This window comes from Mytilus edulis, chromosome 7 (assembly GCF_963676685.1).
Source record: "Mytilus edulis chromosome 7, xbMytEdul2.2, whole genome shotgun sequence".
Classification (NCBI taxonomy): Eukaryota; Metazoa; Mollusca; class Bivalvia; order Mytilida; family Mytilidae; genus Mytilus; species Mytilus edulis.
Window position 1 is genome coordinate 23,814,732 of NC_092350.1, and position 14,589 is coordinate 23,829,320.

General features: G+C 32.0%; 1 protein-coding gene across 1 annotated transcript in view; it reads right to left on the minus strand.

Moving 5' to 3' along the window:
- The window catches only part of LOC139481064 (MAM and LDL-receptor class A domain-containing protein 2-like), a 147,618-nt gene that overhangs the window by 53,245 nt on the left and 79,784 nt on the right, over window positions 1-14,589 (minus strand). The window contains exons 94-114 of the mRNA XM_071264134.1: window positions 14,443-14,527; window positions 13,491-13,574; window positions 13,098-13,250; window positions 12,254-12,528; window positions 11,807-11,894; window positions 10,478-10,899; window positions 9,771-9,861; window positions 9,018-9,439; window positions 7,997-8,114; window positions 7,314-7,454; window positions 6,746-7,002; window positions 6,101-6,215; window positions 5,597-5,734; window positions 4,873-5,132; window positions 4,386-4,617; window positions 3,890-4,015; window positions 3,166-3,426; window positions 2,423-2,569; window positions 1,487-1,828; window positions 924-1,064; window positions 228-484 (exon numbers count right to left, since the gene is read on the minus strand). Of these exons, the coding sequence (XP_071120235.1) occupies window positions 228-484; window positions 924-1,064; window positions 1,487-1,828; window positions 2,423-2,569; window positions 3,166-3,426; window positions 3,890-4,015; window positions 4,386-4,617; window positions 4,873-5,132; window positions 5,597-5,734; window positions 6,101-6,215; window positions 6,746-7,002; window positions 7,314-7,454; window positions 7,997-8,114; window positions 9,018-9,439; window positions 9,771-9,861; window positions 10,478-10,899; window positions 11,807-11,894; window positions 12,254-12,528; window positions 13,098-13,250; window positions 13,491-13,574; window positions 14,443-14,527 (4,155 nt within the window). The remainder of the gene's footprint in view (window positions 1-227; window positions 485-923; window positions 1,065-1,486; window positions 1,829-2,422; window positions 2,570-3,165; window positions 3,427-3,889; window positions 4,016-4,385; window positions 4,618-4,872; window positions 5,133-5,596; window positions 5,735-6,100; window positions 6,216-6,745; window positions 7,003-7,313; window positions 7,455-7,996; window positions 8,115-9,017; window positions 9,440-9,770; window positions 9,862-10,477; window positions 10,900-11,806; window positions 11,895-12,253; window positions 12,529-13,097; window positions 13,251-13,490; window positions 13,575-14,442; window positions 14,528-14,589) is intronic.

The following is a 14,589-nucleotide window of genomic DNA, read 5'->3' on the forward strand; positions in this document are numbered from 1 at the left end:
AAGCAAACATCAAACAACTAACTAGCTACTCAGCCATGTAGTTTGAAATAAAAAGATGAAAGTAGTAACCTAGTTTAAACATTTGATTGCATTTTGGAAAAGTATAACAATTTTTATTTTATTATGACCTTGACTACCCTTAAAGGTCTTGCATGGTTTGAAAAGTATAGTAAAGAGGAAATAATTCTTCAAGTATTTAAAATATTACAACTATTGTGTAGAAATACCTTGTAGTTAGATTGAGACTGGATTGTCGTCTGTGCTATTTTCCATTTGTTTCCTTTGTCACCCTGGAGTGTTATAAGTGGGCTGGCCAGTTTGTTATAAGTACTGACGTACACATTAAGGGTACCTATATCACTACCATACATGTGGTACCAGAAGGTCAAACATTTATTGTTGGTTGGTGGTAGCTGTGGAGTTGTCAGTCTGGCTTTGTCACCTTGTACTCTTGGAGCAGAGGATTCAATATACATGTAATGTCCTGAAATTAGAATTTTTTCTTTTAAGTAAATATATCTCTCATAAATAAATATTTTTATTGCTGCATGATTCAAATTTTTAAAAAATCTTTAAATCTTAAGGAATTGTTATGGTTACATTATATAATTATTCAGGATAGAAATTTGGTATTTAAACAAGTAGGTTGCCTTTGTATTTTAATGTGCTTTTTTTCTATCTAAAAATAATGTTATTAAAAAAACAATTATTCTTGTTTTACAGTGTCTAGTTATAGAAACATCAAAGATTATCAAGATTATCAAGGAGTAACTTTCAATATATAAGAATTTGAATCTTTACACAAGGACAACCTAACAGACCACAATCTTTAGAGTTTCTGTTTTTCTCACAGCATTTTGATGACTACACATGAGTTGGTCAACTGGTATTAACAAAAATTGGCTTTTATTTGAAACTCCTACCCTGTGATGTTCCATAGGTATGGTCAGATGGTGGTCCTGTACCACTAGAAGATGTACCCCTATTTCCTCTTGTCCAATCAAACTTGTCATCAATGGCTTGTTGATATCCACAGATGCTTGATGTTTCAAAGTCACAGACAGCTGAAAATGAATTAGAAAAGATTAGAATAAATGTGAACCATGATTGCATTGCATTGCATCATTCTGTATCTGGTTCTTGACAAATATCAACATTATTATCTAATGTCTAAAATATACATTTTACCTTGATTTTATTTTCTTGCATTTTTGCTACTAAGAATTAATAGTGATTTTTTTTTATTCCATACAATATGATCCAAAATATTTATTCTGCTTGATATCAATTACTTTCAGGGTTTAAAATTATTTTCCTTGATTGTTTCTATGGAAATGATGAATTTGACAAGCTTCCATAACATCTGACTTCTCATGCATCATATTTTCAATTCACCTCCTATCACTGGTAACTCCTAACACACCATTTTTGTTTTAGCTAATAAATTTTATATAAAATTTTGAAATCTTCTATCCGCATTACTTACATGCAGCCGTCTGACATGGTCCATTCAGAATATAAATGTCATCTAGAGCTATGTCTCCTTGGTAACTGGTTCCAGTGGCTCCTTCAAATATCACCTTGTCTCCTGTGTTAGCAATAACGTCCACTTTACCATTGATCCACTTATTTCCCTTGTTTCCTGTCTGTTGCCACATAAGAGTTCTCCTTCTCCCCTGTTGAGCATACAGTGTGAGCTTATTGATGTGAGCTCCATACATATGGTACCAGAATGACACACACACTGTTGCTGTGGTGGATATTCCAGGACTGATTATCCTGGCTGTCTTGTTGCTATTGTTGCTGGCCTCTATATAGATGTAATAACCTATAGGGAATAGAAAAACATAAAAATAAAGATCAAAACTGAACAAAATTCAAAAAAAAATTATGTTGTTGTACCTATATATTTTAACTAATTTCTGATGGATCCTAAATGACGAAACTGAATTCTAGATCAAGAGTTGAAAAAAATCAAATATTGAAGAATTGTTTTTTAACATTTAAAAAATCATTGTCTATATTTATACCGTCTTTGTTAAGATAAAAATGCTGTTTCCACCTAATGAAATAGTATTCTTCCTACGATCACCTTTATTTTTGACTAAGAAAAAAAAATGACTTTTCCTCACAAACTATTACAATTTTCATAAAAATGTGACAATCATATCAACATATAATGGCATTTATCTTAAATTTTCATTCAAGTAACAAGTTTTGAGTTGAAAAATTAGATATCAGAAAAAATGGTTACAGATGAGCACAGAGGCAGACTGACAGATTGAAACCTAAATGGTTTCTACATCAGGACATTTTCATAATTGAATTTCAAAAAAATTAAATGACCTTCAATAACTATTGAATTAGCAGGGATGGCAGTTGCAGTCAAAATGCCTACAAAATATCAGATACTAAGACTTACCATTAGTATTTAGTGTAGTATGATCAAAGCTAGGTCCAGTGCCCACACTAGTTGTTCCTCTGTTTTTCCTGATCCAGTTCAGTGTGTCTGTGGTATCCTGTACATAGCCACACAATCCACTTTCAAATGTACAGAACTGGAGAGCAGCTGCAAAAAATATCAGTCATTAGAAAGGCAAATCTCAAACTGATAAAAATATGCATATACACTATCCTTACCTCTGTTTCAAGTTTTTGTAATGTACCTTGCACCTTACTTATGCAATATCTTACCTGTCAACATATTCTATGAGATTATTTCTTTAACTATTTTTATTAGGTCACTTTCGCTTCAACTATATATTTTTTATACATCAATGGCTTTTAGATATTCGGCATTGAGCTTTCTTGATGATGGTAAATCCAGAAAAGTGCCTCAAATGCATGAAATTTATAGCATGCTGTTTTTATTTTTTCACAATCTTTTTCTTTAGTTTTCATCAACATCACTAGTTTTACATTTAAGATTATTTTACTTATATCACTAATTTGACATATATTATGTTTTCGATCTTTTTTTCTGTAAGTGACATAGTCTTTACTAAAACCTGTGATTCATGATTATCTCTTTATATAATTGTTATTAGGTTTTTCTTCCTATACGGTCAATATGAATAAAATCTGTTTAATAAAAGTATTTTCTGAAACAACTGTTTAATTACAAGAGCTTTTTAACAGCACTAAAACAGTTCAAGACAGTCTTACCTTGAGTAGGTGCAACGGTTGGTTGAGTGACCCCAGTAGTAGTCTGTAGAGAACATATTCCAGCGTTGATACTGATATCATCCAGGGCTATATCTCCTTTGTAATTAGATCCACGAACTGCCTCAAAAACAATCTTAAACTGACTAATAGATGTCAGGTCACTCTGTCCCTTCAGCCATACTTGTCCTTTGTTACCAGAGTCAGTAAACAGAGTTTTGTTTGATGTAGTGGTTGTTTGAATCACATTCAAGGAACCAATGCCTAAAATAATCAATGGTAAAAATGGTTTGAATAATGCAGCTATATAGCATTAGTATCATGAATGTTTCAAATACAGCATTCAATCCTCAACCTGCATTTAGACCTAGAACATATCAGCATTATAACAAAACCATGCTCAACTCTACCAGCAAGTGGCATTGACCAAATTTAAAAAAAATTCAATTGATAATTAAAAATAGCGTACACACAAGATCATTCAAAAGAAATATTTTTTACATTATGTCCAAATTGTTAACTCTTTGCCATTAACTAGTCCAGCAACCTAATTGTTATCAAAATTTAGGGGTGAAACTTGGGGCAAACAATGTAATCCTGACCCAAACAATTTCAAGTAAGCCATTAATGTATAAATACTGCTGTGTGTTAAACAAATTCAAACAGATTTAATCCATGAATGTAAAATGTGTACACATTTTTGTGATAATATATAATTAAATCTAACCTGATCCATACATGTTGTACCAGAAGGTGAGACAAGCACCTGTTGTAGGTTGTAATGATTCACTAACTAACCATGCCTTGTCACCTACGTTCTGTGGAGTACTACTTTCTATAAACACATAATGACCTACAAAAGACAACATTTAAAAATTATTGATTTCAAGTGATAAAAAATACAAATTTCAAACAACTTTTAATAAAAACAAAAAAAAAGCCATGTGTAATTACATTAAAGAATAACTGCCCATAAAGTACATGTACTTATAAGTCACATCATCAAAAATATTTCGTTTGGTCTAAAAAAAAAAAAAAAAATCAGTTTTAATTTTAAACCAGATTTTAAACTAGTTTGTTAAAACAAATGAAAAGTTTTGAAAACTGTTAAAAAACTTAAACCAGTTTGGTAGCAATAAATGAACCCATTATAAACAAGTTGACAAAATTAACAACTACTAAATGATAAGCCTTGTATCTTTATATCTTTGATGAGTTTTTACCTTGGGCAGAATTTATTGTATGGTCATTGTTAGGTCCAGTGTAGAATGATGGTGATTTTCCAGATCCCATATCCCAGTCAAACTGGTCTCCTTGCTGAACATTGGAATATCCACAGAAACCAGTTTCAAAGTCACATGATCCAGGTTGAGCACATGGGCCAGCAGTTATAGAGACATCATCAGCAGCAATGTCACTGGAGTAACTGGATCCTCTTACACCCTCCAGTACAATCTGAAAAAATATTGATAGGAAATAATTTATACAGGTCAAATATTGTCAAAACATATTCATTAGTTTGCTTATCTTAATATTGATCTTAACCTTGAACGACAATAACATAAAAATGTTTTTCAATATATAATCTATAATGGTTAACTTGCTTTCTTAAACTAATATTTATCTTATAGACAAGATGGACCATTTAACTCAATCATAGAAAGTTATAAAATTTGTTTGCAACATATTCTATATTACATAAAATCTTACCTGGAAACTACCAGCTGTTTTTAGTGTTACTTCACCATAGTTCCATTTGTTGCCTTGGTTACCTGACTTTGACCATATTGGAGTTCCAAGGTTACCACTTGTGTCAGCAGTGTAGATATTGAACGTCCCCATAGTTCTTCCATTCATATTATAGTAGAATTTCAGACATTCGCCACTAGTCTGTGGGTATACTGGACTAAGTAACCTTGCTTTATCGTTTGGTCTTCTTGGATTGGAGGCCTCAGTGTATATGTAGTATCCTAAAAACAAAAACAAATGTTAAATTTTTGTGGAAAAAGTATACTTTCTGGAGAAATTTTATTAAATAAGCAATTCTAATGCAGAAAATTTACTATAAACAGGAAAACTTAATACGAGTAGATTGAGTTATACTATATTGCTTGAAGAAAATTGAAATCCACTGAATGTAAATATTGCAAGATGATGACTTTTATTTACATGTATTTAAAAAAAACATTCTATATAAACAGAACCCAGAAACCCAAATGAAAAGTTATATACTAAAACTGTTAAACTTTCAAGCAACAGTGAAGATGACCTTACTGTACTTGTTGAAGTAGCTTGACTAAATAAATCAAATCTCTTCTGAAGCATTTTTTGTGTCCCCCAGCCAATTGTATAGTCATCATATTATGCTGTTTCTGTAGCACTAGGACTATCAAAATGTCTCATCCAATCAAAATCTTTCAATTTATATACTAACCTGCTCCTGAACCAGTGGTATGATCAGCATACGGTCCAGTTCCTGCTGTACCTGTTGTATTAGCATGTCTCATCCAATCAAAATCATCGGTTTTGTCCTGTGTCCACCCACAGTATCCATTCTCAAAGTTACAGGAAGCTGGAATTTTAAAGAACATCATAATTTGAACAATTTCTTTCTTGTTTCTTTCCAAGAATGATTATTTATTATATCATTGAAAGATATCTAGATTTTTTGGTCATTATTTTATAAGACGCTGTAAGAGAGTATCATAAAAAAAAATGAAAATATAAAATACCAAGCTAACATCAAAGTTCATGCTTACAATATTTAACAATACATTTGAAATGACAGAAAAGATCAAGGAATCTAAAATAAAAATTTAAACGAATGACCACATGTAATTTGGTCTTGTCAGTAGAGACAACATATGATTTTCAATTTCAGATTTATGAATGTTTAATCAAGAAAACGTTGTTGGGTAAAAATGAATTCTATACATACTTCCAGCATTCTGATTAATCAACGAAGAGTTCACACAAGGGACACTATCCATGTTAACATCATCTATAGCCATGTCTCCTGCCCAACCTGTACCAACCATTCCTTGAATCATAATCTGGGGAAAAAGAAAGAAAAACAGGCATTAATTCCTCTATATGACTATTTTAATCACCTTGTGTGCAGATCATTTTTTTTTATGTAACTTTAAGTTGTGAACATATTTGGTTGTTCATTTTTGATGCATTGAAATGTGAAATATTTTAAATCAGTTCTTTTACAGATATTGGTAGAAATGCTCTTATTACCATGCAAACACATCCTGGCTTGTTATTGTTGTGTTAGATCCTATTCTTTTATCATGATTTACTAAACTATATGATTCTAATATTTTTATCAAAAGTTTATAATTGTTCAAACCTGATAAGTGATGACTATGATATGTTATGATAAATTGTTCACATGGAGAGACAAATATTAAAGGCGTTTTTTATATGTATAACAACTATCTCAAATGCTGAGAATCAATGCAATAAAACCTTAATAAAAAAAGAATCAGACCAAATTCCATTCAATAAAAAATTTATAAGAAATCTTCATTCTTTTCCAATTTATATGAATAAACATCAGCAATAATACTATACTGACCTGATAATCTGTAGTACTTGTAAAAGTAAAACTAGCTTGTTGCCATTTGTTTCCTTGTGTTCCAGCTTTCGTCCATCTCTGAATGTTTCTTCCTTGTGATTGTGTAAACACACTAAGACGACCTATCTGTGGACCATACATGTGATACCAGAAAACAAAACAGTTGCCAGCCGCCAGTGTTGGGGCATTGACCTGTGAAACAAGGACAGCCCTACTCCTTGGTCTCTGACCTGATGCTTCAATGTACATGTAGTAACCTGAAATATGACATAAGAAAGAGGGTCACTTTAAGCATAATTAAGAAATACCCTCTAAAATATTTCCTTGTGTGTATACATCCTCTAGTTTAAAAATACTAATTCAGAAATTTTTGTGTTGGTTTTAGTACAACCAAAATATGGAGATTTAGTTTAGGATTTGCTTGTTCGAACTCATATTTCAAATCTGATCACCTTAAACAGATGCTATTATGGTTTCTATAAATTAAAATCTTATGAAACATACTATTTGACCAGATCAAGACTAGTACTATTTCAAATACTTGTTTAAATAGCTATAGTAAGAATACCTGTTCCACTATGATCTCCTAGAGGTCCTGTTCCAGAACTTGGTGTTCCTCCATTACTTCTGGTCCAGTTGAATTGGTCTGAAACACTTTGGGTCCAGCTGCATGTATTAGTGTCAAAATCACAGAATGGACTTCCAGCACCTGAAAAATAAAGGTGGTTTAAAGTTGAATTAGAAATTTCCTCCAAAAATTCGATGACTGCTGACAGAATTAGACCAATGACAATTGAAAAGAGTTAAATTATATAGAGAAAATATATGAGTAAATCTGAAAGTGACCATTTTAGAAAGGGGATTGCTGAAAAGTGGTGACTTCATGTTAAGGAAGGAATGACTGCACAAATCATTTCTAATACAGTGTGTTTTTTTCACCTACATAGCTAAAGATACCAAAGGGACATTCAGAAGTTTACGTCAAAATAAACAACACCATGGCAAAAAAAGAAAAGAATACTTACAATAAAATTATTTTAATTATTCATACCTGTCAGATCGAAATTTGGAAATCTAGACTTCCTATCTAACAGTTAAGCTCTTATATTTTACAGGAATGATTTTTTGTTTTATGTAAATTGAATTAAATTGTCTCTAAAATAAGATCTTGGTCCCTTTCAATTCAACTCAACCTAGGATTAAACAACTGTATATTTAAAAATCATCTTAATAAATATATAAAGACCCTACCATATGAAGAAACATCAGCATCAGAAGGTAAAGTCTGACAGCTTCCATCATTCAGTGCTACATCATCAATAGCTATGTCACCTTTGTAACTCTTTCCTCGAACTCCTTCAATCAATATCTAAACAAAAAGAAGATGGAAATTACTTAATTTTGATTCATGGATATAATAACAAAACATTAGAATTTCTGACTGACCAGATATTCTATTATAAGAACCCTTGTTTGAGGTTGTATACAAAATGCTTATGTGTGTACATTCAGTTATTATGATAGATATTCTCTTGTAATAATAATTAGTAATTGATTGAAGTTTAATGTCACTTTTATCACTATTGGCTATTTGGTGACGGTCAGTTTTTTCTGTAGGAGGAAGCAATGAAATGTCAGAGAGAACAATCATCCTTTGGCAGGAAATTTGACAAGTCAATTAAGATTGGAGTCAAACACACCTGTCAAGTCAATTAAGATTGGAGTCAAACACACCTGACAAGTCAATTAAGATTGGAGTCAAACACACCTGTCAAGTCAATTAAGATTGGAGTCAAACACACCTGTCAAGTCAATTAAGATTGGAGTCAAACACACCTGTCAAGTCAATTAAGATTGGAGTCAAACACACCTGTCAAGTCAATTAAGATTGCAGTCAAACCCACCTGACAAGTCAATTAAGATTGGAGTCAAACACACCTGTCAAGTCAATTAAGATTGGAGTCAAACACACCTGTCAAGTCAATTAAGATTGGAGTCAAACACACCTGTCAAGTTAATTAAGATTGGAGTCAAACACACCTGTCAAGTCAATTAAGATTGGAGTCAAACACACCTGTCAAGTCAATTAAGATTGAAGTCAAACACACCTGTCAAGTGAAGGGTTAAAACTTATACCCTCAGTGTTGACAGGCTAGTGATACAGTACAGTAGTTAAACCACTCAGTCATCAATTACCCATGTAATTTTTATTGGTATATATTTCAAAACTACAAAATATACGTTCAAGGAAATAAAATAAACAATCTCGTACCTGATATGGTTTGGCTGTGTATTTTGTTGGAATGTTCATCTGTCCATTCTGCCATACATCACCATTATCACCTTTCTGTTGCCATAGCAATGCTTCTGTCGATATGGTATCTGATGTTTGATTAAGAAGAATGTAAATGTTTAGTGTATCGACGTCTGCTCCATACATATGGTACCAGAAGACATAACAGGATCCAGTCTGTTTTGGCGGGAAAACTTCACTGACAAATCTTGCCTTATTGCCTGCCACTCTAGGATTACTCGTTTCAATGTACATGTAGTATCCTAGACTGGTTCCTTTGGTGTGATCAGTGCTGGGACCAGTAGAGGCACTAGCACTCCTTCCTCTGTGTCTCAACCAATCAAAATCATCTGTTTGAAGATTTTGGTAACTACAAGTGTCTTTTTCAAAATCACAGAATCCTGAAATTACAAAAATTAAAGATTATAAAGACTAGCATAAATATTAAAACTATGTACAATGTATACACAAATCTTTGTACTGTACCTAAATTTAGTAATTCGAATTATCAAACACTTTTCTTTCACATTGTAACAGAAAACTTTTGAAGATTACATTTCAAAAGTATAAATTTCAATATGAAATTAGTTTCAATTTTCAAAAAAGTTTAAATTCTGAGAATAGTTTAGTACTTTACATTGAAAACAATTGTAGCAATAATGGAACAATGATAGCTGTATTACCATGGAAACTCTAGAACTAAAATAATGATAGTAATATGCAATGCCTTACCTGGTGCATTACAAGATCCAGGAGAAATTGAGACATCATCAATTGCTATATCTCCAAGGTAACCATTTCCTCTAACACCCTCAAATACAACCTGAAACAAAATAAATGGTTCATTTTAACTTTTAAAATTAGAACTGATTGTCAAATGAAACAATCTCAGTAACATGATAGCCATAATTTCTTAATAATATATTTCTTACATTATTAAGACTCTCTATTATTCTAAACAGGAAATTTATTTAGATGAGATATATTGTTATAAAATCAAATTATGTGTGTATTTTTTACGTGAATTCAGAAGAAACTTTTTGATTCTTGTTTGCTATTGGACCAAAAAATCTATCGTTTGGCTTAAATCCCAAGTAAGGTTCTTGAGTTAAATTGCAAAAACTTTTCCAGCACCAATTTTTTTTTTTTTTTTAGTAGCTAGACCTAGAACCTAGATAAGTGACTTCAAAATAAAACGGAATTTTCCTCTTATTCATATAGTTTCAAGATAAAAGGGAATCTTCCTCTTATTTATATAGTTTCAAGATAAAATGGAATCTTCCTCTTATTCATATAGTTTCAAGATAAAATGGAATCTTCCTCTTATTCATATAGTTTTAATCCAATATAAAGCATTTCATTCATCATCTGACAGACACACAGGTCAAAAAAGAAGTGTGAAGACTTATAATAAAGTCAACATTACAAACAAGATTTACCTGGAAAGCTTGTGTCGGATATAGGGCAACTTGTCCAATCTGCCACTTATTTCCTTGATTGAAGTTTCTGTTCCAGATAGGGCTGCCTGCCTGTTGTGATCCAGAGTTCATTAAATAGATATTCAAAGCTCCAACATTTCGTCCATACATATGATAATAGAATTTCAAACACTGTGGAGAATTAGCATTGGCTTGGTAAGTTGGTGTGATGAGGTGGGTTGTCTGATTTGGTCTCATTGGAGATGATGATTCCATGAACATGTAATGTCCCTGTCTTGTACCGAGGGTATGGTCAACAGTTGGTCCAGTTCCACTGCTTGGTGTACCTCCAGCCTGTCGTTTCCAGTGATATGTGTCAGTAACATTGTTTACGTATCCACACTGGTCATTCTCAAAGCTACAAGATGTACTTGTGGTGCTTGCTAAAATTGCAACAAAAAGTGTTTTTTTTAATGAGGCTGAAAAAGATAGGCACATGAAAATATGGGGATTCATGCTAGAAAAAAAAGGCACATGAAAATATGGGGATTCATGCTAGAAAAAAAAGGCACATGAAAATATGGGGATTCATGCTAGAAAAAAAAGGCACATGAAAATATGGGGATTCATGCTAGAAAAAAAAGGCACATGAAAATATGGGATTCATGCTAGAAAAAAAGGCACATGAAAATATGGGGATTCATGCTAGAAAAAAAAGGCACATGAAAATATGGGGATTCATGCTAGAAGAAAAAGGCACATGAAAATATGGGGATTCATGCTAGAAAAAAAAGGCACATGAAAATATGGGGATTCATGCTAGAAAAAAAAGGCACATGAAAATATGGGGATTCATGCTAGAAAAAAAAGGCACATGAAAATATGGGGATTCATGCTAGAAAAAAAAGGCACATGAAAATATGGGGATTCATGCTAGAAAAAAAAGGCACATGAAAATATGGGGATTCATGCTAGAAAAAAAGGCACATGAAAATATGGGGATTCATGCTAGAAAAAAAACAATGTTCAATTGAAAATCAGTACTGCTAGTTTTTCTCAGAATCTAGAAAATATTTTTAAAACATGAAACTCAAACTGATGCTTAAGTTACAAATAATACACTTTATTTCTTTGTAGGCGTAGTAATTCTGATATGCACTTTGTTTTTTATAGAATGACTTACATCTGGTCAAAGATATCACTTTATGAGATATTTTAGTGCATCTTATACAAATTATAAATCCTATGAAAATAACAATCTTCCTTCTTAATCTACTTTTTACTGACAAAAGTATTGTTATCATCATTCTTTTCTTAACGAGTTAGAAATATATAATTCATTTAACTCACTTGGATTACATGAACCAATAGCCATTCTGATGTCATCAATAGCTATATCACCACGGTAACTTACTCCACGGAGTGCTTCGAATATCACCTGTCAAATTAAAAGACTTGTATAATTTTTCTCAAAAGTAATTATAGCATTACATGTGGTATTCTTACAGAGAATTGAATTTATAAATGGTAATTACAAAAATTTTGCTGTATTAGAACATGCATGAAATTTAAGAAACCATAGACAAGAATTTCCAAATACAGTTAAACTTTCTATAGGAAGCTCACATCTATTTAGCTGAACATGTTTTGTCAGATCATCCATGAATTTCCCAGCTATAGTAATACGTTTGTATTTCAAACATTTATTCAAAAGTTACCTCTCTTTTACAATCAATCTAATATGGTTCCAAGGATGATCTTTATATACAGGTTTGACGATAAAGTATTAATTGTTACCTGATAAGATCCTACAGGGTTAATTGGTACTTTGCCCTGTTTCCACTGGTTACCCTGTGTCCCCTTGCGTGTCCATACTGGGTTGGACAATGTTGGTCCCAGATTACCAGAGGCCTGCACATACACATTCAGTGTGTTGATGTGAACACCATACATGTTGTACCAAAAGGTTAGACATCTTTGTTGAGAGTCGCTGATACTAGGGGAGACAATCCGGGCTTTATCATTGACACTATGACGGCCTGACACCTCAATGTAAATATACCATCCATTTTCTAAATCAAAGTAATAAAATCATTTAAAACAACATGTCTTTTACATTCAAAATAATACAAGGAAACAAAATGCATATCTTTTAAATGTCTTTAGAACTTTACAATATTCAAGTTCAATATGCAATCATAAAACAATTTCACCTAAGTAGGGATTTCAGTTCATTGTAAATTAAGATTTAGGTTAAGTAAATATAAAAAATGTTAATATAGGTAAAGCGCCTTGCCAAATGTTAATGTGTCTGCCCAGAAACAGGAGCTTTCTCAGCAGCTTTCTTTGACATCATTTTTTTGTCATTGACCAAATTTGAAGTTAATGTTGAATCTTTGTCAGTCTCTTGTTTAATGTATTAACAACTTTTTGGGACAATTTAGAGGTCAACAATTCATAAAGAAACCTGTCTTTTATTAAAGACCGAAGGTTGACCGCTAGATGTCTTTTAGTTTCTCGTTGTTAAGTTTCTGTCTCAATGACCGATACCATATATCTTCTTTATTTTCTTAAATGATTATTAAAAAATTATAATTAATTAGATTAAAATACATTGGGGAGAACAGATCATATAACTTACTGGTGCCAGTAGTGTGATCAACAGTGGGACCAGTTAAAGAGGAACCAGTTGGACCTTGTGCACGGGTCCAGTCAAACTGGTCTGTTTTATCCTGCTGCCATTGACACAGTGGTTGCTGGTTATTTTCAAAATTACAATCATACTGAGTTGGTGCTGTTAAAAAGAAATGCAATATTTATAATGAATTATCATATATTATACATTTAATTATGAATCTAAAAGATTCATGGTTCAAGAAATTTTTAATTTCAATTCCTAGATCAATAATGGTTGTAATTTGATAATTTTACCCAAATTTGTCTGACAATGCTTCTGTTTACTAGTTCAAGTAATGATTATTGATAAATAAAATAATATCAGTAATCTGAACTGTTCTGCATGGGTTGTACTTACGTGGTGTAGTTCCAGTAGTTGGTGTAATGGTTGTCATGACAGTCGTACTAGACTGTGTACTTGGGTTAGCTTTGCTGGGTTGTACTGTTAAAAATAATCAAGAAATATAAAAAATATTGAAAAAGACAGATTTTGGTAAAATAACAGATTGATTTGGTTGAAAGAATCAAATGATTGCATATCCTTGATTTGCAGAAACTTCATGTTATTACAAATTCTAGTTGTCTTTACAATAAATTTGGCACTAAAAGATAACATATTTTAAAACAACAAAAAATGAAATGCATTAATTACTTTTAATTGAAAATAATATATTTTTAAAGTAGACAAAACAAGTGAAACTGTGAGCTACCGCTCACTTATGATACCCCTGCCGCAAGTGGATAATATTAATAGTGTAAAAATATGCAAGTGTTCGGTAAACAGGAAGTTGTCAAGTGACAACTCTGAAAACGCATCACACAGTATAGCTGACTTATATAAACCATGAAACTAAATTTCAGAAATCCTTTTATTGTAGTTCCTGAGAAAAATGTGACGAAAATTTTAACTTGGCTATCATGTGTAAAATCAAATAAGTGTTCGGTTAACAGTAAGTTGTCGAGTGATGAATCTGAAAATGCATCACACGGTAAAGCAGACTTATATAAACCATGGAACCAAATTTCAGAAATCCTTGAATTGTAGTTCCTGAGAAAAATGCGACGAAAATATTCATGGGACGGACAGACTGATGGACTGACAGAGGTAAAACAGTATACCCCTCTTTTTTAAAGCAGGGGTATAAAAATGATTTACAGAAGTATTTCATTAAAATATGAGCATCATTGATTAAAATTTGGAACAGTGAATTAAACACTTCAGAAATCAGGATGATCCTTCATACATACATATGCAGGAACATAATGATTTAATCACTTCAAATATCTAATAACCTATCCTTAATACTTACATGTACAAGCATCTAATGTGAAGGACACATCATCAATGGCTATATCTCCTGAATAACTTAATCCTCTAATTCCTTCAAAGATTACCTAAAAACAAAATTATATCTTTAAAGAAGTCATTTCTTCTACATTTGTACATATATTTAGTA